At 42.9% G+C, this 27,782-nt stretch overlaps 1 protein-coding gene across 3 annotated transcripts in view; it reads left to right on the top strand.

Annotated features, from left to right (window-relative positions):
• FRMD4B (FERM domain containing 4B) overlaps positions 1-27,782 on the top strand; it is a 208,103-nt gene that overhangs the window by 70,155 nt on the left and 110,166 nt on the right. For all 3 annotated transcript variants that reach the window (XM_015130422.3, XM_015130423.3, XM_015130426.3), the window contains exons 4-5: positions 6,609-6,701; positions 22,910-22,994. In XM_015130422.3, the coding sequence (XP_014985908.1) occupies positions 6,609-6,701; positions 22,910-22,994 (178 nt within the window). The remainder of the gene's footprint in view (positions 1-6,608; positions 6,702-22,909; positions 22,995-27,782) is intronic.

Below are 27,782 nucleotides of genomic sequence, written 5' to 3'. Positions count from 1 at the left end.
GCTCACATCTCTAATCCCAGCACTTTGGGAGGCTGAGGCAGTCAGACCAACTTGAGCCTAGGAATTCCAGACCAGCCTGGGCAACATGGTGAAACCCCATCTCTACTAAAAATACAAAAAAAAAAAAAAAAAGTAAGGGGGCATGGTGGTACACACCTGTAGTCCCAGCTCCCCGGGAGGCTTAGGTGGGAGGATTGCGTGAGCCCAAAAAGTGGAGGTTGCAGTGAGCCATGATCTCACCACTGCACTTCAGCCCAAGCGACAGAGCGAGATCCTGTCCTAAACAAAAACAAAGCCAGTGTGATGAGAGTACAGAGATTAAGAGGCAAAGTGGTACAGGATGAGGGTTGAGAGGGAGGCAGGAGCAGGTATCAGACAATCTTGATAGCTAGCTGTGTGACCTTAGATCAGTTACTTAACATCTCTTGACACTCAAGTTTTCTCATCTGTATGCTGGACATAATAATAGTGACTTATATAGTATGTACTACATAAGGCACCTATAATACGGTACTAGTATTCAATACTATTAAATCAGGTGAGGTATGCAGAGTATATCTCACAGGCCCACAATAAAAGGGAGCTATCGTCCCAATGTATTGCAATAAGGGAGTGTTGAGAAGGAAACTGAAGGAGGACTGGAGTAGGCGTCACACAGACGACTAACTAAAATTGGATCTTGCAGGTCAGGTAGACTTTAAATAGATGGGAGGGGAGATGGGAGGTGACATTCTAGGCAAGAGTTATTTTGTGGGCAAATGAATGAACATGGCAACGAACAAGGTACATTTGCCCAAGGTTGAAGACGTTGGCATGATCATGGGGACAAGATCATAGGTGAGCCTTGTTAGTCACACAGATAGAGGAGGCACATCCAGGCCATGGAAGGATGTTATAGGGAGGAGGAATGTGGCTTTTGACTTGCAGTGTCAGAGGTCCCTCAGGCTGCAATGTTTGTGGCAGACTGGAAAAGAGGGTCCTGGCCACATGGGAGGCTTCGGGAAAAGCTCCAAGCTCAGTGGAATATAAACCAGACAGTGCATAAGTAAGGGGTTCAGACTGTAAGACTTTCTCTTCAGAAAGAAAAGAAATAATAGGCCAGGTGTGGTGGCTCACACCTGTAATCTCAACACTTTGGAGGCCGAAGTGGGTGGATCACCTGAGGTCAGGAGTTTGAGACCAGCCTGGGCAACACAGCAAAACCCCATCTGTACTAAAAATACAAAAATTAGCTGGGCGTGGTGGCGGGCGCCTGTAATCCCAGCTACTCAGGCACCTGAGGCACGAGGATCACTTGAACCCGGGAGGTGGAGGTTGCAGTGAACCGAGACTGTGCCACTCCAGCCTGGGTGACAAAGCGAGACTCTGTCCAAAAATAAAAAAGAAAAGGAATAATAGGAATGACTTCCTTCAATTATTTGGGCCACCCTTCTCGTTGTCTGCTCTGAGATTTCTTTCTCAAAACTACGCTGGGAGAAGAATGGCTCACACAGCCTTTGGCTGAGCCAAAGGAGATAACTATAGTTATGTTCTTTCCAAGAACCCTGGCTCCAAAATGTCCTCTGTGCACTCCCCTGCAAGCGAAGGCAGAGTCTCTTTCTGAATTATGACCAGTTTGGGGAGGTGTCTCCTGGCTCTAGTCATGTTTATTTTCAGAAGAAGTATGAGCGGGGCTGTTGAGGGGGTGGAAATTGGCCATTTCTACCTTTCTGGGGAGCGGGCCTGGAAAATTGCTGATGTCTAAGGGTGTCTCCTTGGAATGTCTTGGTCACAAGCCTAGTGCTTTTTCTTTGTCTGGTAAATATTTTTGGAAAGTATTTTCTTTCAGCACTTCCCTCCTGCCTCCCTTCGCCCCCGTAAAACCACTGAGTGAGGGCCCTCCCAGGATGCCGTCTGAGTTGCATTTTCCAGCCTAGATGCCACAAGCGTCTTTTGCCTTTGGTGAACTTTAAATAGAGGAAGGCAAAGCTGAAAGGAACATTTTGTCAATGAAAGTAGCTACTGTCTACAACTCATCCACAGACCAAGAGGAGAAACGGAAAAATAGATGGCAATTACATAATAAAAGCAGTGATGATGACCGACAACAGATTCAAGGTCACGTTATAGGGAGAGGGATAGAGTTTCTGAGATTACGCTTGTTAGTGCCTTGCGCAGCTCTGTGTGCAGAGTGAGTCTTTCACCCCTAGAGGGCAGTCACGGCCCTCCTGAGGCACCAGCCCTTCAGGTCACCATAATGGTTCCATCTCTTCACCCATTTCATTTTTTGTTTTGCCTTCTCATGTTTTGAAAGGCTTTGCTAAATAAGCTTTGTTAACCAAGAAATAACAAATGGACTTCACAACACAACTGTGACTTTTGATCACTGTCCCTTCCAATGGGACTGTGACAATGGGCCTTCTGTTGATATAATTCTAGCCAAAAATAAAACTTGCTTTGTGGTTGGTCTGCACTCCTGATAGGGGTGGATATGGCTGTCTTTTTAAGATATTGGTTAGGTCTATTATATTTACTGATGGGAAAACCTGACAAAAGCAAGTTATAAGCAATAAGTAACCTTGATTACATTTCAGTAGTAGAATTATGGGCATTTAAAAAAAAAATTCTTCTAGACTTTTTCCTCTTGATGAGATTGTGGGTAGATTTGTTTTTTAAATCTAATTTGTAATTTATCCTTTTAAAAAACTATTTCATATTATATATGCATGAATATCTTCTTTAATGTCATGGTTGAGTCCAGTCCCTTTTGATTACCTTCCCACTGCAACTGTAGTTTCTTCCACAGAGGTAACCAGTACTAGCAAGTTGCTGTGTGACTCTCCAGAAATATATCTAAAAATGTTCATCAATATTTAATAGTGTTTTGAGCATGCATCTGTGGTTAACATAATTGGTTTATGCTGTATGTGTTATTGTACAACTTGCTTCATTCTTTCATAGACACCATTCCATGCAAGTTCATACAAATATACATTATGCTTTCAATTTCTTTTTAGAGACAGGGTCTCACTCTGTTTCCCAGGCTGGAGTGCAGTGGCATGATCATAGCTCACTGCAGCCTTGAACTCCTGGGCTCCAGTGATCCTCCTGCCTTAACCTCCTGAAATGCTGAGATTACAGGTGTGAGCCACCATGTCTAGCCTGTTATGCTTTTAAAATCATACATCTTTCCTAAGAAAACTTTTGAGATCTGATACTATAAAATATGTTATATATTTTAAGACACACATTTGACCATCTGTGAAACTGGGATGTGTCTTTAAATCAGTGGCATCCTAAACTTGATGAAATATAGTGTAAGACTCTCTTAATGTCAGTCTCCTATCTTATTATGTTTTACACACAAGTGCAGTAGTTCTAAGGACCTCCCCTTGTGTTACTTAATCAGCTTATTTATCTTTATAATATTCCTGCAAGGAAAGCTGGGAACAGGTATCAAAAGCCTTGTCTTGTAACTATGGAAACAAAGACACACTCTTTCCAGCGTTTAACCGGCTAAGTATCAGAGACTGAGTCAGAAGTCATTATAAAAGCTGATTCAGCCGGGCGCGGTGGCTCAAGCCTATAATCCCAGCACTTTGGGAGGCCGAGGTGGGCAGATCACGAGGTCAGGAGATCGAGACCATCCTGGCTAACACGGTGAAGCCCCGTCTCTACTAAAAATACAAAAAAAAAAAAGAAATTAGCCAGGCGTGGTGGCAGGTGCCTGTAGTCCCAGCTACTCGGGAAGCTGAGGCAGGAGAATGGCGTGAACCCAGGAAGCGGAGCTTGCAGTGAGCCGAGATCGCACCACTGCACTCCAGCCTAGGCAACAGAGCGAGAATCCGTCTCAAAAAAATATAAATAAATAAATAAATAAATAAATAAATAAATAAATAAAATAAAAGCTGATTCAACCCTCTGGTCTCATTTTCTCCAGTACTGAAAGTCCTGGGTACTTTTATATACAAGTCCACTGGGTGGGGTGGCGGGGAGTAGGGAGGAAGAAAGGAAGTCCTGAATTCAAATCCCAGCTCTAGCACTTTCCTCACTGGCTTATTGTAAAATATAGCTTTAATGTATAAAGAGTTCCAACTTGGTTGGCACAGGGTCATTGCTCAATAGAGACTAGCTATTGTTATTATTACTACTGCTAATATTATTATTTATTCTCACTTTTCCTGTTTACTTATAATGAATACAGCCTAGAATTTTCTGATTTTGTTTTTTAATTTTTTACTCAAGGACTAAAAGGTTTTTGAAAATGTCTTCTGGCCCATTCTAGATTTTATTACATTTTGACACGCTATCCTACCACCATCAGCATGTTCTTAGATTGAATTTTATGTAAGCAAGTAAAAGAGGGTCTATGCCCTCTGGGAATTTATAGCCTAAAATGGATGAACTAGTTGGACAACCTCGGAAAAGGCACGTAAACAGTTCTGAGCCCCAGTGTCCTTTTGATACCTCAAGGGTCGAAATCTAGAGAGAACTGTTTATGAACTTGGTGAGGCTCTTGAGTAAGTAAAATAAGCAAGTACATGCTTAAATCTCAGTAAGCCCATAATACATATACAGAAGTGGCACTCAGAGAGTATTTGACCCTGTACTTTTTTTTTTTCTTTTTGAGATGGAGTCTTGCTCTGTCACGCAAGCTGGAGTGTAGGGGCACGATCTCGGCTCACTGCAACCTCTGCCTTCTGGCTTCAAGTGATTCTCCTGCCTCAGCCTCCCAAGTAGCTGGGATTACAGGCATCCGCCACCACTCCCAGCTAATTTTTGAATGTTTAGTAGAGACGGGGTTTCACCATGTTGGCCAGGCTGGTCTTGAACTCCTGACCTCAAGTGATCTGCCCACCTCAGCCTCCCAAAGTGCTGGGATTACAGGCATGAGCCACCGTGCCTGGCCTTTTTTTTTTTTTTTTTTTTTGAGACAAGTTCTCCTTCTGTTGTCCAGACTGGGGTGCGGTGGCACAATCATAGCTCACTGCAGCCTCAAACTCCTGGGCTCAAGCAATCCTCCCACCTCAGCCAATCCTCCCACCTCAGCCTCCTAAAGTGCTGGGATTAGAGGCATGAGCCACTGTGCCTAGCATCAACCCTGTACTTTTTTAAAAAGCTATGTTATTGTTGTGTGTCTGGTTTTTTGTTTTTGTTTTTGCTTTTGTTTTGAGACAGGGTATCATTCTGTTGCCTAGGCTGGAATGCAGTGGCATGATCACAGCTCACTGCAGCCTTGACTTCCCTGGGCCTAAGTGATCCTCCCACTTCAACCTCCGTAGAAACTGGGACAGGAGGCACGCACCACCACACTGGGCTAATTTTTTCTGTATTCTTTGTAGAAATCGGGTTTCACCATGCTGCCCAGGCTGCTCTCAAATTCCTGGGCTCAAGCGATCTGCCTGCCTTGGCCTCCCAAGTGCTAGGATTACAAGTGCTAGACGTGAGCCACTACATCCAACCTGTGTATTGTATTTCATTGAACCAGAAGTTTTCTCTTTGATTATCTAAAATATTTCATATTTCTTAAAAATGTAATATTAACATATGGCCTAGTTTTTTACCTCGAAAGTCAACTAATGTTACCAGTTTTTTGTTTTTCCTCTCAGATTTTTGTAATATATACATGCACATATGTATGTTTGTTCTTTGTTTAAGTTAAAAAATGGCTGTATACTTGCTGCTATGCATCTTGCTTTTTCATTTAATATTGTACCTTGGAAATTGTTCAAAATAAGTTTATAAAGAGGCTTTCTGGCTTTTTTTTTTTTTTTTTTAAAGACAGGGTCTGGTTATGTTGCCCAGGCTGGAGTACAGTGGCTGTTCACAGCTGTGATCATGGCACACTGCAGCCTCGAACTCCTGGGCTCAAGGCAATCATCCTGCATCAGCTTCCTGAATAACTGGGACTACATGTGTGCGCCACCACACCCATGTTCTTCAGCCTGTTTTATGGCTGCATTGTATTTCACTCTATAGTTTTTTTGTTTGTTTATTTTTGGGGGGGGTTGGAGGTTGGTTGGTTTGTTTTTTAGACGGAATTTCACTCTTGTTGCCCAGGCTGGAGTGCAATGGCGCAATCTCGGCTCACTGCAACCTCTGCCTCCCAGGTTAAAGTGATTCTCCTGCCTCAGCCTCCCGACTAGCTGGGATTACAGGCATACGCCACCATGCCTGGCTAATTTTTTTTTATTTTAGTAGAGACAGGGTTTTACCATATTAGCCAGGCTGGTCTCGAACTCCTGACCTCAGGTGATCTGCCTGCCTCGGCCTCCCAAAGTGCTGGGATTACAGGCATCAGCCACTGGTGCCTGGCCACTCTATAGTTTTAAATAATTTTTTTAAACAATATCCTCTTGGACATTGAAGTTATTTCCACCCCTTTTGCTATTTCAAATGATGCCACAGCGAGTGATTTCATATACAAATTATTTCTCACATGTGCAAGTTTGCCTTGATATACTCCTGGAAATGGAAATGCTGGTTCAGAAGCAAGTGCTTTCACAGTTTTTGTGCTCCTACCATCAGTGTATGAGAGCAACGATTTCCCCACAGCTTTGCCAACACTGTATGTTGCTGAACTTTTCTGACTTTCTGTTGAATCCTTTTTCTTTGCTTTGCTCTCACAGAGGTCAGCAGAACTGGCTACAGTTAGACCACCGAGTTCTTGACCATGATTTGCCCAAGAAACCAGGCCCAACCGTTTTGCACTTTGCTGTGAGGTATGTATCCACAGACCCAGTTAGCATCCCTCTTTTTTTCTGTTATTTTTGGTTTTCGTGTGTGTTTTCTTTTCTGTTTTTTACATTTCTGGTGATTAGAGATAGCGAATAAAAAGAGGAGAGACCGATCAAAACATTATCATTTGAAAGAGATTCTCTACTGTCTGGGTCTGAGGACCAAGTTACCATAGATACTGTAGAGCTGTTTTCTTTGAAGATGAAGGATAGAGTCGCCTTCCTTTATTCCTCAAAGCCTCTTAGATCAATTTAAAGCTGAAAAACATGGGTAATATATTTTAATACATAAGCCTGTTTCTCACTCAACATATTTTTAAGATTCCTATTATTTGAAATATGACAAACATTTGCTATTACATTTTATGTAGCAATAATGTTTTCTACAGACTTGGAAATAATTGAATTTTATACAATTTGATGCCTTAATTTCAATAGAGCATAAAATACAAACAAATGCTTAAGGAAATAATTAACAGTACAGGGACCTGAATTCCATTCACATGCACAGAGACTGCTGAAAATAATGCAGAGTCCTTGACTTGTTCTCTGAGGTCTGCTTGGGCAAGTCACTTAACTGTATCCTGAAATGGATGCATTCAACTAGATCAGTAATTTCTCAAATCCATCTCATGCTAGAACTATTTTTTTAGTTCACAATCTAAAACAAACAAACAAAAAATGTTATAAGATGTAATACCGGCTGGGCACAGTGGCTCATGACTGTAATTCCAGCACCTTGGGAGGCTGAGGCAAGTGGATCACTTGAGGTTAGGAGTTTGAGACCAGCCTGGCCAACGTGGCGAAACCCCATCTCTACTAAAAATACAAAACAAAATTAGCTGAGCTTGGTGATGTGCTCCTGTAATCCCAGCTACTCATGAGGCTGAGGCATAAGGATCGCTTGAACCCAGAGGTAGAGGTTGCAGTGAGCCAAGATCGCACCACTGCACTCCGGTGTGGGCAACAGTGAGACTCCATCTCATAAACAAAAACAAAACAAAACAAAACAAAAACAGGAAGTAATACCTATGTTTCTCTACCTAACTTGAGGTGAAATCATTACTGATGGAGCTGAAAGCCCTTCTTATGTGCTGACCCCCTCTCCCCACTTTCCTAAGTTTGATGAAAATTTTATGATAAATTTTGTTCTGTTGGTAGGAAGTTAAAAATGATAAAATGAGGTAAGGTGGTAGGTTTCTTATAAATCTAGTTTCTTCTCATAAAGCTAGATGAACCTGAAGAATTGTCCTGTATTCTGAGTATATGTTAATTTTTGTTTTTTTTTTTTTGTTTGAGACAGGATCTCAGTCTCTCATCCAAGCTGGAGTGCAGTGGTACAATCTTGATTCACTACAACCTCGGCCTCCCGGGCTCAAACAATCAGCCTCTCAGGTAGCTAGAACTATAGCCACGTACCACCACACCCAGCTAATTTTTTGTACTTTTTGTAGAGATGAGGTTTTGCCATGTTGTCCAGGCTGGCCTTAAACTCCTGGGCTCGAGCATTCACCTGCCTCAGCCTCCCAAAGTGCTGAGATTACAGGCGTGAGCCACCATGCCTGATAATGTTAATTTTTGGAAGATGAAAATGTACTTCGTTTTATGCCATGAAGGTGTAGGTTTCATCCTTTTTTGGAGGGGCTTTTTTACTGATTACCTGGCAACATTCTGTCACATTTTACAGATACTTTTAATTTTAATTGAGTCTGTTCCGTGAAATTCAAAAGTATGAGAATATGACAGAATACATTTTTAAAGAAATCTTTTTTGGCCAGGCACAGTGGCTCATGCCTGTAATCCCAACACTTTGGGAGGCTGAGGTGGGAGAATCACTTGAGTCCAGGAATTTGAGACCAGCATGGGCAACATAATGAGATCCCATCTCTACAAAAAATTTTTTTAATTAGCTGGGTGTGGAGGTGGGTACCTGTGGTCCTAGCTACTCAGGAGGCTGAGGTGGGAGGATCGCTTGAGCCCAAGTCAAGGCTGCAGTGAGCCTTGATCATGCCATTGCACTTCAGCCTGAGTGACAGAGACCCTGTCTCAGAACAAAACGGAAAGTTCTTTTTTGTGTGAATCAGTGGGGATTGTGGAGAGTTGCTGCTCCATACTGAACAAATGAAGTGTTAGCCACTTCCAATTTCTTTCTTGCTTTTGGGTCTGAAATCTGGTTTAGAATATAATTTCTTTAATTAAATTGGAGTAACAACAACAAGAAGTAATTTAATTGCCAGAAGTAATTATATTTTTAAAACCCAGGAAGGAGGCAGCTTAGTAGTGATTTGTCTAGGAGCATAGCTGGTATGGAAAAGTACACAGAAATCCTAAAGAAAAAAAACCACTCAGTTTCCAGGAAAGAGGGTGACATGAATGCTTGTGTCCATGGCAATAGAAAAAAAAAAAAAACAGAACTAGTAGGCAAGAGGTTAAACAGCATATTAGTACTTAAGCAGGAGTCAGAGAATAGCGAAGTTTTAATCTTGTGTTGTGTAGGGAAAATGGCCCAACATAAATAAAATATACTTTTTCAGAGAGAATTATATTATCACTATAAACATTTCAAATTATATGAATGAAATGAAAAGTAAAAATTACTCTTCACCACCTCCAACCTTCCCCTCGACCCCCAAGTTTCCCCCGTTCTTAGAAAAATAGGGTAAGTCGTTTGATGAATTAATTTATTTTTTCTTTGCAACTTGGAGATCTTTCCTTGGGTATATAAAAATCTATTTATTTAAGCATTAAGGCTATTTCTAGTTGTTATTAAAATTTAGGTTACAGCTGGCCACACCTGTAATCCCAGCACTTTGGGAGGCCAAGGTGGGCAGATCACTTGAGGTCAAGAGTACGAGACCAGCCTAGCCAACATGGGGAAACCCCATCTCTACTAAAAAGACAAAAAATTGGCCAGGCTTGGTGGTGGGCATCTGTAATCCCAGCTACTCCAGAGGTTGAGGCAGGAGAATAGGTTGAACCCAGGAGGTGGAGGTTGCAGTGAGCCAAGATCGCATTACTGCACTCCAGCATGGAGAACAGAGTGAGACTCCGTCGCAAAAAAAAAAAAAAAAAAAATAGGTTGCACCTAACATCATTGCCCTTTCATCTTTTGTGCACATGGTGTAGTGTTTCTGTAGTGTCATCTACTCAATGAAAGCATATGTCTTCAGAAAATCTAACAAGTACCATCTAGGTAGTAACCAGATTTGTGTAGATTCTTTGACAGCTAATATCTGGTCTGTTTGGGGTCACAGAATACCAAAGGAGTAAACTCTATCTCCCTTTCTGTACAGTCATTCATAAGGCTCTCTATCTTCTCCAAGCAGGTTCCTGAAATTCCAGAGTGACCTGCTGCTTGTTCATGAGTTTCAGCACTTACTTGGAGTGTTATCTCAAGAGTGTCCCATAATCACTTCGCATTACTTTCCCTTAACTACTTGCATGTTTAAAACCCTTATCAAGTTTTTAATTATTCACTTAGTTCTTCCTCCCAACAGTATAGTGAGATCATAATAGTCTTTGTTGTTATTCCAATTAAGTAGTTGTTTTTACTCCAATTTAATTAAGGAAATGATAAAGGAAAAGCACACGCCAAAGAATTTCGTGAACTGACCGAGGTCACTGTGGAGTGTAGCTGGTTCTGTGGAGGTCTTGCAAATGGGGTTGTTTTGTGCTCCAGTGAAGCGAGTTGCTCCTCAGAGGGTCTCTAGCCTCCTGTTTGGAGAAAACAGAACTATTGGTAATACTTCTATCCCAGTAGACACCATCAACAAATCTCCAGGTTGCTTGTTTGACTGAAGAGTAGAGAGCCAAAGATAGCATTTGGTTCTGTCTTGATGTTCGCTCATTTTAGGAGCCTCTGGAAGTGCAGGGGACCTCTTTTGAGATTGGGGTCCTCACCTCTTGCGTCAGCACAGTACTGCTGCATGCACTGGAACATGGAGCACAGAAGCCCCTCATTCATGGACACTGAGGTGTGTGGTCACCAAATAGTTAATACACAATGAAAAAGAAGTCCCTTCAGTGATAGCATAAAGCATGTGTACCGCTGTTATTTTCAACGCAAACAATTAGAAGTCCTAATGCCAACAATGAAGATAGGTTCAGTAGGTTATGGTGGCACTTTTATAGTAAATGATGAATCACTTTAACAAAAGAGATTAGATGAAAAAGTACATTGCAATTCAGAGCTTCTCCAGAAGGCGAGGCAGGGCATATCTGAATCATCTTGGGAAATTTTTCAGACTACACAGTTACTCCCCTCCAACTCCACATTCCTAGCCCAGATTCTGATATAGTGCCATGGAGGGAGGGGTGCATTGTCCAGCCCTCTCTCCACCCCTCCTCTTATAAATCATTACTTTAATAAGTCACTGTTATCAGGGATGTTGTCATGTATCTCATCGTTCATGCATCTGAGGAGAAAAGATGCATTATATCTGAAAAAGATAGGGAATGAGTGTCCTTCTGTAAAACAGAGATTACTATTTATGCCATGGGAAGTTCAAGTGATCACATTGAGGTTTTTTGAAGTTGGTATGTTTTATAAACATATATAGATCTGTAAATACTGAGAAAATTCCTGGAAGGAGCTACACCAAGCTGTGAAGAAACATTTCTTCCTTCATTCATTCATTATGTGTTAGAGTTTTGCTACGTTGTACTCTGCCCCATTCTAGGTCTGAGGACCCAATAGTGAAGAAGGCAAAAATCTCTACCATCATAGTCTGCATACACATAAACAAATGCATTCATTGTAGAATAACAGTTTATCCATTCATCTGATAAATAGTTGCTGATTTCCTGCTACGTGCCTGGCCCTATACTAGATGCTGGAAATCTAGCAGTGGTAGAAGAAAATGACAAAAATCCTGCAGCCATAAAGCATACAGCCTAATGGAAAGAGACTGACACTAAGTAAAGTAAACCTGCAAAGCATCTTATGTGAGGGGTTATGGAGGAAGTTCCATTAGGGAGGAGGAAAAGGGAATATTAGCAAAGCTGGGGCTGCAATTCTAAATACAGTGATCAGGGAAGGCCTCCCAAAGAAGGTGGCATTGAACAAAGACATACAGGAGATGAGACAAGGACCCAGGACCCAGGCCCATTTCTGGGGAAGTTTCTTCCAGGCCAGGGGAACAGCAGGTGCACAGACAGGTTGGCAAGAGCATGCCTGGTGTGTACCAGCCCCTGGAAGGAAGTCATGTATCTGGAGAGAACCTACAAAAGGGAAATGAGTAGGAGTTGGCATGGGGTTGGCCTGTAGGGCATTGGGGCCTATGGGTTTTGAGCTTGAGAGCATAACCAATTTCCATTTTAAACAGACTCACTCTGGCTGCTGGATTGAGGACAGACTGGAACGGGGCAGGAGGGCACAGCAAGACCAGTTAGGAAACTGTTGCAATGGTCCAGGCCAGAGGTGAGTGGGGTGGACCAGACTGAGTCTCACTCCACATTCACCAGAGATGGTACAAGTTGGTTATGAGAATTGAAGAGAGAGCAGGGGATACAAAATGATTTTGCAAAACATTATGCAAATGTAAGGAATTTTTTTATTGTAGCATTTATGAAAAAGAAAAATTCCATGAGATCTTGCTCTCAAGAAGTTTTCTCTCTACCGAAACGTAGCATAAACTCCAGCAGGCCCTAGGCTATTTGACAAGTATTGTCTCATTTACTCCTGAGCTAAACCCTGAGGTACTACAGATTTGAAGGGTTAATAAATATCTGGTTTATATTCCCCAGGATAGAGGGAGCAGCTCAGAAACATATGCTGCTTCTGCACAGAGAAAAGAAAATATGTAAAGCAAAAGCACATAGTGTTCCCTTTATGACTTCAAGATTAAACCTTTGTCTTCTTTTTTCCAGTTATAAAATCTCAAAGAGGTGTGCTAAATATGTGTGTGACCTCTGTGTGTATAGACGCACCATAATTTATTTAGGTACCATAATTTATTTAACCAGTTCTCTATTTCCATAGGAGTCCAAACTCCACCAGGTTTCTGGGGGACTTCCCCAGGCTGGGGGTTGTTATCTGGTTGCCATAAATTATATTCCACAAACATATGGGCCTCTTGGTAATGCAGCCCAGATGTGAATATTTGAAAGGCTTGACAGTGAGGAGCAAGCAAGCATTTAACTAGGAGTGCAGGGCCTTGGCGTGACCTCACTGGAGAAGCTCATATTCCCTCAGAGGAGGGCAACCTGAGGTGGCTCAGGCCGGTACCACCTTGTTCCAGTCAAAGCCAGAATCTTGGCTTCTTTCATCCCCTTTATTATTTGTTTTGTTTTTCATTTCAATTGGTCTTCCCTCTTCTTCTCCCTTCTTTTCCTCCTCCTCTTTCCAAGTCACTTTTGCTGGGTCCTAGGACCGCATGTATCCACTCAGTGGTACCCTAAAGCATTGTCTGCCACTCTTAGGGCTGAGAAGAACTCACTTTCCTACTGTAGTAGGAAACCCGGAGGCAGACTACTCCCTCTGGGTGAAAATTGCTGCAAACAGGGAGCCCTTGAATTCAAGACTGCTGACTGCCTTCTCATCACTCCTGGCCTGGTCTTTGGAACATTAGATCTTTAGAAAGAGTTTAACTCAAGGAACATCATGACTACAACCCATGAGTCCTCATCATTCCACCAGAATTTTTTAAAGAGAGCCAAATACACGTGACACATAAAGACAGACTGTAGTAAAGAGGGAGACTTATTGACATAGAAAGATGCTCCCAATATATTCTAGGTGAAAGAAGTGGACCACAAAAAGTCCATGCGATATGATAACACTCTGTGTAAAATATTGTATAAAACATCTGTACAGATAGAAACTAAGCTGAAAATGTTAACAATAGTTAATCTCTAGGTAGGATAATTGTAGGGACGATTTTTATTTTCTTCTTTTTCGCTCATCTGTGTTTTTTCCTACAATGAACATATTACTTGAGCAAATTTTTTAAATGCAATTATGAAAAGTGATAAGAGGAAGAAAGGATAAAATGTTTGTGACCAGATAAGCATGCGTTTGTTTAAAGCCATCAGAGGGTAGGTGATTTACAATAACGAGAGGGCTGGAAAGTGCATCTTTTCATGGAGGAATGTGATTTAAAGGCCCAGAGAAACAGCTGATTCCTCCTACTTAGGCTGAGCTGAGGCTACTTGCGGGAGGTGTGCGAGTTAGCTAGAGGTCCTTGCCCATCTACCACACTCCCATCTGAATGCACAATACCCCAGACCGTGGGAAATACAAAGGCCAGTTGCCTCAGTATCACCCATGACCCCTAACTGGCCCAGCCTATTCTGAACTTCCAGGCAGGCGGTTAATGGCCTTCATCTTCGAGGATCCAACATCCTTATCACACAAGAGTTCAAGAAAGACACAGAATCCTCTGAAGCACATGCTCGATCATGATTCCAGTTTCTTACAGGATTCTATTTCTTGGTGTATTCCCTGGGCAAGCATCAGAAACTATTTTTAGAAATCTGCTCACTCCCCTCTCAAACCTTTCAGTCCTATCTTTTGGTGGGTGTGCCTGTGTTTCCACAGTTTTAAGAAACAGATGGGCCATGAATACTTAAAGGATGTGTGTGTGTGTCTGTGTGTGTGTGTGTGTGTGTGTGTGTGTGTGTGTGTGTGTCTCAGGACAATGAAGAGGCAACATCAAAAGTAAAGAAATTGTATGGTGGGGCTGGGCGCAGTGACTCATGCTTGTAATCCCGGCACTTTGGGAAGCCAAGGCCGGTGGATCACAAGGTCAGGAGTTCGAGAAGAGCCTGGCCAACATGACGAAACCCCGTCTCTACTAAAAATACAACAATTAGCCAGGTGTGGTGGTGCACACCTGTAGTCCCAGCTACGTGGGAGGCTGAGGCAGGAGAATCACTTGAATCTGGGAGGCAGAGGTTGCAGATCGCGCCATTGCACTCCAGCCTGGGCAACAGAGCAAGACCCTGTCTCCAAAAGAAAAAAAGAAAAGAAAGAAACCATATTGTGAAGGGTGAAAGAAGCTGCAGAGCTCAGAAATTAGAAGCTCGGCTTTCAATGCAGGGTTTCACTGTAGCAGCACTATCGAAACTGAGGACCAGGCCATTCTTTATAGTAGGGAGCTAAGCTGTGCTGTAGGATCTTTAGCAGATCCCTGGTCTCCACCTACTGACGTCAATAATGCTCCCAGGCTGGGCACTGTGGCTTACACCTGTAATGCCAGCACTTCAGGAGGCCAAGGCAGGTGGAGCACTTGAGTCCAGTTCAGGTCCAGCCTGGGCAACATTGTGAAACTCTGTCTCTACAAAAAATACAAAAATTATCCTCGCATTTTAGTGCGTGCCTGCAGTCACAGCTACTCAGGAGGCTGAGGCAGGAGGATGGCTTTAGCCCAGGAAGTTGAGGCCGCAGTGATCAGGCCACTGCACTCTAGCCCGGGCAGCAGAGCAAGACCCTGTTTCAAAATAAAAAATAACACTCCCCAAGTGCTGACAGTCAAATAGTGTCTTCAGCATTGGTAAACACCCCCACCCAAACATTGAGAACAGAGCTTTAGCATCATTCTTAGGTTCATATTCCAGCTCTTCCACTTACTCACTGTGTAGTTTCTGGCACCCTCTCGGGCCTGTTTCATCACCTATAAAATGAAGCTGGTGGTAGCACCCACCTACTTTGGGGGTTTTTGGAGGATTCCAAGTGCTAACAGGTAATGTAGACCCTCTATCAATGTTAACTATTTTTATGTTATAAATAACAGGCTGCCTCAACCACATATTCAGTGGGTGAAACATTCTATCATGTTTCTGTCACAGCCTTTGAATATGAAAGATTTGGGATTGTCTGGCTTGGGTCTGACCTAGTCCCCTTTGCACTGGGCAGAGGATCTTATCATTTATCTTCATTATTCACCGTGCCCAGATGTTACCTCCCCACCCAACTTTTCTCCCCTGCCTCCCCTCCCCACTCCCTCTCAAAGCATCTGTCCCTGCTTTCCTGTGGAGGACTAGAGCAGGCTGTTTTAAAGAGGAGGAGAGGCAAGCACTTGGAATTCACATGCCCCTGACACTTCAGGTTGCCTAGGGGAGAAGACTCTCTCCCCTTCCTGGCAGGTCACAGCAAGGCCCTGACTCTTTTGGGCCTCCAGCTCTTCCAGATAACTCAGAAAGAGTCATGTTGTGGGAAAGGAGCAAGAGGGCAGGTTCCTACAGGCTTACCAGGAGGCCCTCTCTAGTTCTAGCCATGTCTGGAAATTCAGAAATGAGAAAGAGCATTCCTGGCAGAGGAGCACATTGTAGAAGCAAACAGTGCTTCCCCTGGGAATTCTCCAAGACTGTTCCCCTCCCACAGATGAAAGGGAACATATTGGACTCCCATAAGCACTGCATAATAGCTTGCAGAAAGTGATGTGTTTGGAGAAAGTGAAATACACTTAAATTACACTTCAGCCTTCAGCATGCATTATAAAGTGAGATATGACTACCTTGCAGGGTCATTACAAGCAATAAACAGATATCTCCCTGCTCAGAATGTGGATGAGGATCTGATAGAAATCTTTCCAGGCGTGTGGCTGCAGTTAAATGCCTGAAATTACTCATGGTGACTAAATGAAACCCAGAATGAGGTGTTTTGATTTAGCCCTCGCTGGACGCCAGTCACAAACTCAGCATTGTTCAGAATGCAAAATAATTGAGCAGTTCTTGCCCAATTCACCCTCTTTGAAGATATCACTCGGACCTCGCAAAGGCCCTGGGAAGCAAAGAAACCATGCTCAGTTGAGAAAGAAAAGTCAAAACTGGTTAGAAGAGCATTCATTTCACAATATTTTCTCATTTTGTGTTAAAACAGACATTTTTGTAGCATTTGTTTCCTTGAGAGAAGGAACTTAGGAAAGATACTTGGATTTTTTTTTTTTTTTTTTTTTTGAGACAGAATCTTGCTCGGTCACCCACGCTGGAGTGCAGTGGCACAATCTCGGCTCACTGCAACCTCCTCTTCCCGAGTTCAAACGATTCTCCTGCCTGAGCTTCCTGAATAGCTGGGACTACAGGCATGTACCACCACATCCAGCTAATTTTTGTATTTTTAGTGAAATGAGTTTTCACCATGGTGGCCAGGCTGGTCTCGAACTCCTGGCCTCACGTGATCTGCCTGCCTTGGCCTCCCAAAGTGTTGGGATTACTGGCATGAGGCACTGCACCTGGCCAGATACTTGGAATTTTTATTCTGGTTGTTACAGTTAAAGCTTTAAAGATGTTCCCAACTAAGTCAGTGCCTTTTATTACAGTCACATCAGTAGAGCGATAATAATATTCTAATAATCACCGCCATTCATTGGCTACTAAACTACACGCCACCTGCTATGTTAAGCACATTTCTTTTTTTTTTTTTTTTTTTTTTTTTTTGAGACGGAGTCTGGCTCTGTCGCCCAGGCTGGAGTGCAGTGGCGCTATCTCCGCTCACTCCGCCTGCCGGATTCACGCCATTCTCCTGCCTCAGCCTCCTGAGTAGCTGGGACTACAGGCGCCCGCCACCATGCCTGGCTAATTGTTTTGTATTTGTAGTAGTAGTAGAGACGGGGTTTCACCATGGTCTCAGTCTCCTGACCTGGTGATCCGCCTGCCTCAGCCTCCCAAAGTGCTGGGATTACAAGCGTGAGCCACAGCGCCCCTCCATTAAGCACATTTCAAACCCTGTCATTTCTCCAGTGTGTGGGGCAAGAGAGGTAAGAGGCACTGAGAGCAGAGCAGCTGCCCCAAGACCTCAAGACTGATCAGCATTGGAGCTACGATTCAAAGTAATGTCTGTCCCGCTCCCTAGTGTTGACTTGTGACCACTAGAAATAAATACCACAAGACAAAAATATTGGTCATGTAAATTTAAGCGACTCTTCAAAGGAGAGCCACTTCCAAACAACTGGGTGTTGTGCTCTTTGACATCCATGTGTTGCCATCTGGCTGGCAGGGCTGTGTCCCTTCCAGCCGTCTTTGTCATGTCACTGTGGTGTAATGTTCTGTCATCACTAATGAGTGGTTAAGCCAACCAAGAAAGGAAAAAAATGCTAATGGGAGGAGCCCAAATAGCAGAGACAAAACCTTCCTGAGCAAATTCTTTTCTCAAGAAATTACGCTTGTGAAGCTGAGGTTTGTCTCCAAAATGTGTGCCTATTCAAAAAGCCTGGGTTCTTTCTGAAGCTGAAAAATTAACCATGGGCTTCAACTTAACAGAACCTTAGTGAAATCGCTCACAGTAAGCATGCAAAAAGGAAACAGTATCCTTTTGCAAAAAAAGGCTGAAAGAAAAGGTCTTTATTTTATTAATCTGGGATAGTCCATTTCATGTCATTAAGAAGTCCTAGATTTTATTTTCAGTTCATGGTGTGTGTTGATAGGTGTGCCTGAGAAGAGCCTTTTCCCCCAAAGCTCCTATATACTTTTCATACACTCTATAAATATGAAGTCATTACAATGGTCCCCTTGAGGGAGAGATGGAATTGTGGGTTCAGAGAGCTGGTAATCGGATGCCTAGGCAGGAGGCACCAGGGCTGGTCGCCAGAAAGTAGTGGGAAATAAGATAGAGACCTGTTTACTGGGACTAGGATGTAGTCAGGGGCCTGGGCTCCAAAAACAAGGTGAACCCAGTTTCTAGTACAAAGGTATCTGTTCAGAGTTGGATGCACCACAAACTGATTTGGCGCCAAGCTACCCAGCAACCTGTACGTGGTTTCTTCAATGCCCGAAGACTAGCAAGAGGATTGGTTTGGCTAATATGCGCTCCGCCTGGAGTGCCCTTCCTACCTGTGTTACCTGGTGAACTCATGCATTCTTTAAGACTCAGCTCAACTGTCCCCTCTCCTGTGGCGCTTAGTCCTATGGATTTCAGTTTGGCAACATTCTCCCCTTAATTCATAAGCTGAGTTAATTGCATCAGGCTGGTGGGCCCCCACAGCATTGTGTACATGTTATATTTCATTTTGGTTGTTATTGTAGGAAAGCGTTATATCATATTGGCTTGGAATATGAACTTAGAAGTCTAACAGACCTCAGTTTGAGTCATGGCTCCAGTACTTGCTAGCTGTATGGCCTAAAGAAGAGGACTTGACATCTCTGTATCTAAGCTTTCTCATCTATAAAATGGGCTCATAATTTGTTGCCTACTGCATCTGGTTGTACCAAAGATGAAAAAAAAAATGGTTCCTGTAGAGCACTTTGTATTATCCCTAGCACAGAAGAAGCCCTGTATTAACTTGGGTTCTCTGGTTGCCAGCAACAGAACCACTTGTGGCTAACAAACAAAATGGAAGGAAAACTGAACTAACAAGGACTCAGAAAAGACAGGGATCAGGGCTTTTGCAAGGATCTAGGGAGCAGAAACCAAGGGACAATTTCATCAGAGTGCTGCTAGCAGAATAAATAAGCTCCAACCATCTTTGATCTTTAGGTCATTCTAATCATGTTTATTCTCCAGGGTGAGAAGCTGACTGGCCTACCTTGGGTCACCTACCCACACCTTGATGAAGGAGTTTTAGTAGAGTAGAAAAAATGTGTCCCGGTGTCCCCCAAGCAGGTCTCACCCATCTAGTCAGCATCACTCATTTATATCCAGCCAGTGATCCTTACGACTTTTGCATATGTGACTGTTGCCGTAGACCAGTGCAGCTTTACTTATTAAATGTTACAATCACAGAACTCATTTTTTATAAGTTTTGGAGACAATGGGGAAATTCAAGTGAAGACTAAATTTTAAATAAAATTAAGAAATTATTATGAGCTTTGTTAGTGAGAAAATTCATTGACCCCCTGTTTTTTAATAGTCTCTGTTAGAGACGTCTATTGAAGTAATTAGAAGTGAAGGAAAAAAATAATCTCAGAAATTTCAAGTAGAAAGCAGATGTTGAGTTCTGCTAATCTGACCTAGGATTTTTTTAGGACAGGGAGATCTCTTCCTGTGGAAAGGCCTTCCCCTTCTGAGACTACTCTAACTTTTAAAAAGATGTTTTATAGGTTAATCAAAATCCTTCAACTTAAGTCTTTTGCCGTGGTTTTGCTTATTGAAGCAATAGAGAACACATGTACTTCTACATATGTTAACATTTTGGTGAAAATGTCACACTTGTCTTATTTCTCTGCCTATTTTTTACGTTGTTGAGATGCCCACAATTACTAAGGGTTCAGCTTCCTGCTGAGTGCTGGTTGAGTGAACTGGGAGTGGCAGCCCAGGAGATGTTGCTTAAGAGCATTGTCCACAGAGTCAAAGTCATTGTTCCAGACCAAGACCTAGCCCCACCGGGTAGGCAGATCTCTAAAACTCAAGAGTCTGAGTCTGTGAAATCAGGGTCATCATAGGTCCCTCCCCAAGGTGGTTGTGATAATTAAATGAGAGAACAATCGGGAAGCACTTAGCACATTGCAGGCACCTTAGTAAGAGTTTGGGAAATGTTGGCTGGGATCCTGCTGCTGCCCTTAATTAGGCTGCCCGCTGGAAGCCTGCTCATATTATCTTCATTGATAGGGATACAAATGCATGGGAAAGCCAAGAAAGCAGGAAACAGCCACCACCAAGTAGTTGAACTGGAAGGTTCTTGGAGATGCACAGAAACTTGTGTAACATGGGTCATCTTAGCCCTGTAGCAGCAGCCAACCTCTGGTCCGCCTCACTTTGGTGTCTGCCATCACAGTGACTCGGCTACCCTGCTTTGGTCCATCAACTCTTGCTGTGGACTCTTGTCCCTCTCTACTTCATGGCTTCTGCTGCCTCATGATTGCTGCTTAGTGCCTTTCTCTGCCTCCACTGAATCCCTCCTGACCCGCCCCTCAGTCTCTAAGAGCCCATGTTAATCGGTTGGCTCATTCATCATGCAATATAAAAAGCATCTGTTGAGTAGCACTTGCTCCTTTCCAGGCCTCCTCACCGCCTGACATCTTGGCTGCCTTTGAGTCAGGTGACTCTCCTAGTCCACGCAGCAGGGCTCAGAGTAGAAGAAACTAGACTGATGGGAGAAGAGAATACTGTCTACCCAAAAGGAAAAGCTGAGACAAAATTAATATAGAAAGCTTATTTGGGACAAGGTTGAGGACTGCAGCCCAGGACACACTTCCAAGTTGCCTTAAGAAGTGCTCTGGAGAAGGAGAGGCCCAAGTGTTTAAAGAAAAAAAGGACAAATCAAGAAAGGGGACAGTTACAAAAGTTGTTTGTCAGGAATTAATTCTCCTTGGTTTACAGAAATAACGTTGATCAGTAATTGGGGGTTTGTTTGTTTGTTTGTTTATTTTATTTTTGAGACAGAGTCTCCCTCTGTTGCCCAGGCTGGAGTTGCAGTGGCGCAATCTCAGCTCACTACAGCCTCCACCTTCCAGGCTCAAGCAATTCTCCTCCCTCAGCCTCCGGAGTAGCTGAGGTTACAGGTGCCCGCCCACCATCACGCCCAGCTAATTTTTGTATTTTTAGTAGAGACAGTTTCACCATGGTGGCCAGGCTGGTCTGGAACTCCTGGCCTCCAGTGATGTGCCCGCCTCAGCCTCCCAAAGTGCTGGGATTACAGGCGTGAACCACTGCGTCTGGCCTGGCTATCCATTGTTGAGCTACAGGATGTGGGTTATAGTGTCCGGGGTAGTGGACACTAATGTGTCCAGTGCAGCTAGTTTTGGCTATACCAGGCAGTTTCTGGAGAAAAATACATAGCTCAAGGAGGGAAATAGGACTTGATTGCTGTCCATTTTAATGCCTCTCTAGACCTGATAAATTGAAAGAACTGGAATTCTTCAGATAAAAGTTCTGTTCTTTCCTCAGAGGTAAGACACCCAATTTAGAAAGACACAAAGAAACATTATTATCATACAGCTAATAAATGGTGGACTTGAAACACTACATCTCGATCTTTTGGATTCCAAAGCCTATTTTCCCCCCAACTCCTCATTTCCTTAACCGCCTTCGTACTTAACTTTCTCTTCTCATAAATCCGACACTCCTCCATCTTCATTAACCTCACTTATAAGTGAGATAAAAGCTTGTAAGTAAAAATATAAAGGATTTGTTCTCTTTCTGGAACTTCCCTTGATGACTCAACGTTAAAGGGTGGAATGTTTCGAACGTTTTTACTGTCTCAGTGATAAAATCTTTCACAGCCCTTTCAGCTGCATTTATTTATCAAAGGTGTCATCACTGTGGAAAGGGAGAAAAAGAGAAGCAAAGGCTCAAGCCCCCTCAGGATTCCGCAGAGCTAAGGATAGGTCCACCTGGCCACTTCCTAGCCCGGCTTTGCCTTCACTCTCACTGGTCTGAGAGTAAATTCCCTTTCGGACTCAAAGCAGTGAGCTGTCTTGGGGCTTGATGGCCCTTCATGCATTATTCATCCACCAATGCTCCAGAACGTGAGGAAAACTTCGGGCCCCTAGCTTGCCCACTCGCCCACCACAGAGCGCCAGCCTTTGCAAGCTGGCCTCATCAGTACAGGATTACGCAAACAGAGTTGTTAAAGACAGCCTCCTCCCCTCCTCACCCCGGAGCTGTCAGAGCTCTCCTGAGAGAGGGGCCTGCCTGCAACCTGTGGTCTCACAGATTGAACAAGCAAAATCCTAGAAAGGGAGTGGAGTAGTGAGGCCCAGAATACCCTGATTTGCATGAGAAAAGACCAAGATTGATGGTTGCTGAGAGATTGGCTTTGAGCCAAAGGAAAAACCCAGGGCCTGGAAGGATGGGAAGGAAGAAAAGAGTGATTGAAAAGTGTGATTGAAACTCACCCAGTGGATGGGGGTCAGGTAGGCGTGAGGCCCTGAGGCCCCTCCGTCTAAAAATCCCCGAGCCTCAAGCAGGGTTTGGGGTTGGGTTAGGTGGTGCTTGCTCAGCCGACTTCAGCTTTCAACTCCGGGTTCACCTGGGCTTTTCTTTTGAAGCTGTCTGAGGTATTATTATGAACTCCCAGAACATGTCTCAAAGAATGAGCAACACAAATAAATGTTTGTGTTTGGTTGATTACCATCTGGGGTTTCTCTTTAACTCACCTTCCAAGACACAAAAACATGCCGAAAGAGATTTTAGGCATACATACACATACATCCATCACGTACTTACGTGTGGTGCACATTTCTTTTAAAAAGGAAAAGAACGCACAACCTTCCTCAGGTTTCTCAAAATTCTCGCGCTGCTTTCGGGGAACACTGAATGAGGAATGCTGAGAGATGAAAATAAATCTAAAGGAACAAACTCCTCTGCTGTTTTTCAGGTTTTACATTGAGAGCATATCGTTTTTAAAGGATAAAACCACCGTGGAGCTGTTTTTCCTGAATGCAAAGGCCTGCGTGCACAAGGTAGGTGCCCCGTTCGTCTTTTCGATGAGTATGTCCTACCCGCCGACTACACACATGCACAAATGACATCTTTTCTCAAATTCTGAGTGGGAAAGACAACCCTCTGCAGGGGATTCCTGAGTATACACAATCCCCACTACTTTAAATGCAGCATATAATTGACAGAGTGACCCAGAAAGACAGAAAGATGGATCAATCAGATTATCATCAAAACGTCTAGACCAGAAATCTTTTTAAATAAGGTATGCCCTACACTTACAGTAATTCAAAACCAACCTTATTTCAGTTCAATTTCTGCCTTCTGATCCCTGCACACACGAGCCACCTTAAATCTAGGGAAGGAAGGCGGCTCACAGCCACATGTTTTCAAGCAGTATCTCAGTTATCTGTGGTAAGGACAGGGTTTTTCTCTTATTGTTTTTTATTTCTATCTAATGCATCAAGGACAGATCACTTTTATAAAATTCAATAAACATGCATTGCTAGAAAAATAATCCCATGCTGGGATGTTACGGCCATGTCAAATTGCTATAAAAGTTTTTACGGCCGGGCACGGTGGCTCATGCTTGTAATCGCAGCACTTTGGGAGGCCAAGATGGGCGGATCACGAGGTCAGTAGTTCGAGACCAGCCTGGCCAACACAGTGAAACCCCGTCTCTACTAAAAATACAAAACTTAGCTAGGCGTGGTGGCGTGTGCCTGTAATCCCAGCTACTTGGGAGGCTGAGGCAGGAGAATCACTTGAACCCTGGAGGCGGAGGTTGCAGTGAGCCGAGCTTGTGCACTCCAGCCTGGGCGACAGAGTTAGACTTTGTCTCAAAAACAAAAACAACAACAACAAAAAGTTTTTAAACACTCTCAGTTTTTTGTCTTTTCTCTTTGCAGACTAGCATAGCTTTAAAAGCCTTCACTGTGGTCTCCTCAAGCAACTTCCTGAGGAAGGGAAGGGAAGCCATGGGCCAAGAGATGCCCAGTGGAGCCTGGCTCCTCCCTTGTACGTTATGATCTCAATGCTTGGGATCTCAGAATTCCCTCTCCAGACTGCATGCCTGTTTCCAGGCCTTCTTTTAGGTTTATTGAGCATGTTATGTGTTCATTTTACCTCTTTTGTTGGATTATTAGCTATAACTCTTTGTTATTTCCATGGTTACTTTAGGGTTTATAGGATACATTTTTAACTTATCAGATTTACTTTCAAGATGATATTATACCACTTCACATGTAGTATAACAATCTTACAATAGTATGCTTCCATTTTTCTCCTCTCAGCCCTTATGTGATTGATGTCATACAATTTACTTTTTGATAAGTTACAGATGCACATGACATTATTATTTTTGTGTAAATATTCAATTAACTTTAAAGAAATTCAAACAGTACCAAAAGTCTTACATATTTACCCATGGAGTTGGCATTTCTATTGCTCTTCATTCACTTGTGTGGATTAATATTTCTGTCTGTTATGATTATTTCTGCCTAGAGGACTTCCTGTAGCATTTCTTACAGTGTGGGCATACTGGTGGTAAATTCCTTCAGCTTGTGCCTGAAGACATCTTTATTTGCCTTTGGTTTTGGAAACTATTACACATGATGTAGGATTCTGTGTTGGCGGTTTTTCTCTTTCCATACTTTAGAAATATTGATTCACTATCTTCTTGCTTGCATTGTTTCTGATGAGAAGTCTGCTGTCATTTTTATCTTTGTGTTTCTGTATGGAATATCTTTTTCTTTAGCTGCTTTTAAATTTTTCTCTTTTTCTTTTTTCTGCTTTGAGCAAGTTTTTTTTTTAATTTTTATTTTTAATTTTTTTTTTATTTTAAAGATGGAGTCTCGCTTTGTCACCCAGGCTGGAGTGCAGTGGCGCCATCTCAGATCATTGCAACTTCTGCCTCCCAGGTTCAAACGATTCGCCTGCCTCAGCCTCCCCAGTAGCTGGAACTATAGGTGTGCACCACCGCAACCGGCTAATTTTTGTATTTTTAGTAGAGACGGGGTTTCACCATATTGGCCAGGCTGGTCTCAAACTCCTGACCTCAGGTGATCCGCCCGCCTGAAGCCTCCCAAAGTGCTGGGATTACAGATGTGAGCCGCTGCACCTGGCCTGCTTTGAGGAATTTTATTATGAGGTGCCTTGATATAGCTTTCTTCATGTGTTTCTGTATGTGTGTATGTCATTGGCATTTATTGAGCATCTTGGTTTGTTGTCATCAAATTCAGAAACATTTTAGCCATTATTTCTTCAGATTTTTTTTGTTTTTTTGGCCTCATGTATGCCTCATTTGCAAAGCCCAGTTACACATATACTAGGCCAGTTGAATTTGTCACACAGTGATGCTTTGCATTTGTGGGGATTTGGGGGAATATGATATCTTGTATAGTTTCTCTTTGTCTTCAGTTTCACTCATCTGTTTTTTGTAATCTAACCTGCCATTAATCCCATTTTGTACATCAGAGTTTTTGTTTTTGTTTTTGTTTTGTTTTTGAGTCTCACTCTTGTTGCCCAGGCTGGAGTGCAATGGCGCAAACTTGGCTCACTGCAACATCCACCTCCCGGACTGAAGCGATTCTCCTGCTTCAGCCTCCCGAATAGCTGGGATTACAGGCATGTGCCACCACACCCAGCTAAGTTTTTGTATTTTTAGTACAGATGGGGTTTCACCATGTTGTCAGACTGGTCTCGACCTCCTGACTTCAGGTGATCTGCCCACCTCAGCCTCCCAAAGTGCTGGGATTACAGGCATGAGTTTTTATCTTTGGAGGTTTGATTTGGAGTTTTTATCTTTAGAGGTTTGATTTGGATCTTTTTTACATCTTGCATGTGACTATTTAACTTTTTGAACATATTAAATATAGTTATAATAATGGTTTTAATGCCTTTGTCTGCTTACCCTAATGTCTGTGTTAGCTCTGGGTATTTTCGATTGATTTTTGTCTGTATTTTGGGTGATATTTTTCTGCCTATTTTCATGCCTGGCAGTATTTGATTGGATGCTAGGCATTATTAATTGTATCTTTTTGAATGCTATATATTTTTTTATTCCTATAAATATTCTTGATGTTTGGTTTCGGAATGCAGTTTAGTTACTCAAATATGGATTGGTTTTTTCAGGTCTTGCTTTTATTATTTGTTAGGCTAGCCCAGAGCAGCGCTCATTCTGTAGCTAATTATTCTGCATACTGATCTTCCTGAGTACTCTATTCAATGCCCCGTGAATTATGTTTTTTAGTTTGGCTGGTGGGAATAGGCACCACCTCCAGCCCTGTGTGAGGACGAGTCACTCTTCCCTCTTATGGTTTCAGATGGTCTCTCACTTTGGGTAGTTTCTTTCAGTGCATGGAATGATCAGTGCTCTACTGAATCCTCAAAGGACACCCTCTATAGATTTTCAGGGTTCTGTCTCTTCACAGCTCTCTTTTCTCTGGCAGTCTGTTCTGCAAATTCTATTCATTTTGATCTCCTGGACTAAGGAGTTGCTCCATCTCCTTAGCTCAGGGAGTTCACTGTGTTCCGTTGTGTTTCTCCCTCCACAGCCTGGAGCCGTCTCTTGACAGTAGTGGGGGCAATCATAGGGCTCACCTTGTTCAAGGTTCACTATCTTCATTGCTGGATATTCAGTGTTATGAAAACTGTTGTTTTATATATTTTGTCTGTTTTTGTTTTTGTTTTTTTTCAGTTAAGAGGATAAATTCAGTCCCTGTTACTCCATCTTGGCTGGAAGTATAAATATTCAAAGCAGAGTTTTTGGCTGAGTCTATGGGGAAAGTAAAATGTTCCCAGTATCAAAGACTTTACTACAGCCCTCTTTTCGAGACTCAGGTTTTCCTAAGAACTCTAAGGATTGACTGATGAGTAGACACCTATATAACAAACACAGCTTTTCAAACACAGCATTTACTGAGTCAGGAGCACGTTTCATAAACCACAGTTGGCCATCCTCTCCTATGTAGAGAAATACAATTGCTCCTTGTAATATTTTTCACTGCTTTGTTGGCATTGATCCAGTGTTTTCTCTTGCTAATGCAAAGATGGTTAGAAGGCAGATTTTCAACTCCTGACATTTCTCTTGTACCTCTATATGCTAAATTCTGTTTGTCTTGAGAAAGCAAGGAAAAGCAGAATTCCTTTAAATGCTGTTGCATTTTATGAATGTCAGTTGCTGGGAGCTCCTTTTTTTTTTTTTTTTTTTTTGAGATGGAGTTTCACTCTTGTTGTCCAGGCTAGAGTGCAGTGGTGCGATCTCAACTCACTGCAACCCCTGCCTCCTGGGTTCTAGCGATTCTCCTGCCTCAGCCTCCCGAGTAGCTGAGATTACAGGCGCCCACCACCAAGCCCAGCTAATGTTTTGTACTTTTAGTAGAGACGGGGTTTCACCATGTTGGCCAGACTGGTCTCAAACTCCTGACCTCAAGTGATTCACCCGCCTCAGCCTCCCAGAGTTCTGAGATTATAGGTGTGAACCACTGCGCCTGGCCTGGGAGCTCCTTTCTAAATGGGAGTGTTTCATGACTTGTCAGATAATTTAGAACTTTTACAGAACATAATATTGTAAGGCACTATGACTGTTATTGAGATAATTTTTTTAAATTTTTATCTGTAGGAATTTAGAGTTGGATATTTTCTATCTAATTATTATGCAGATGGCTGGGTGTGGTGGCTCACACCTGTAATCCCAACACTTTGGGAGGCCAAGGCAGGTGGATCACTTGAGGTCAGGAGTTCGTGACCAGCCTGGCCAACATGGTGAAACCCTGTTTCTACAAAAAAATACCACAATTAGCTGGGTGTGG

The sequence above is a fragment of the Macaca mulatta genome, chromosome 2, assembly GCF_049350105.2.
Source record: "Macaca mulatta isolate MMU2019108-1 chromosome 2, T2T-MMU8v2.0, whole genome shotgun sequence".
NCBI lineage: Eukaryota > Metazoa > Chordata > Mammalia > Primates > Cercopithecidae > Macaca > Macaca mulatta.
Note: the sequence above shows the minus strand (reverse complement) of the source record. Positions and strands in the feature narration are given on the sequence as shown.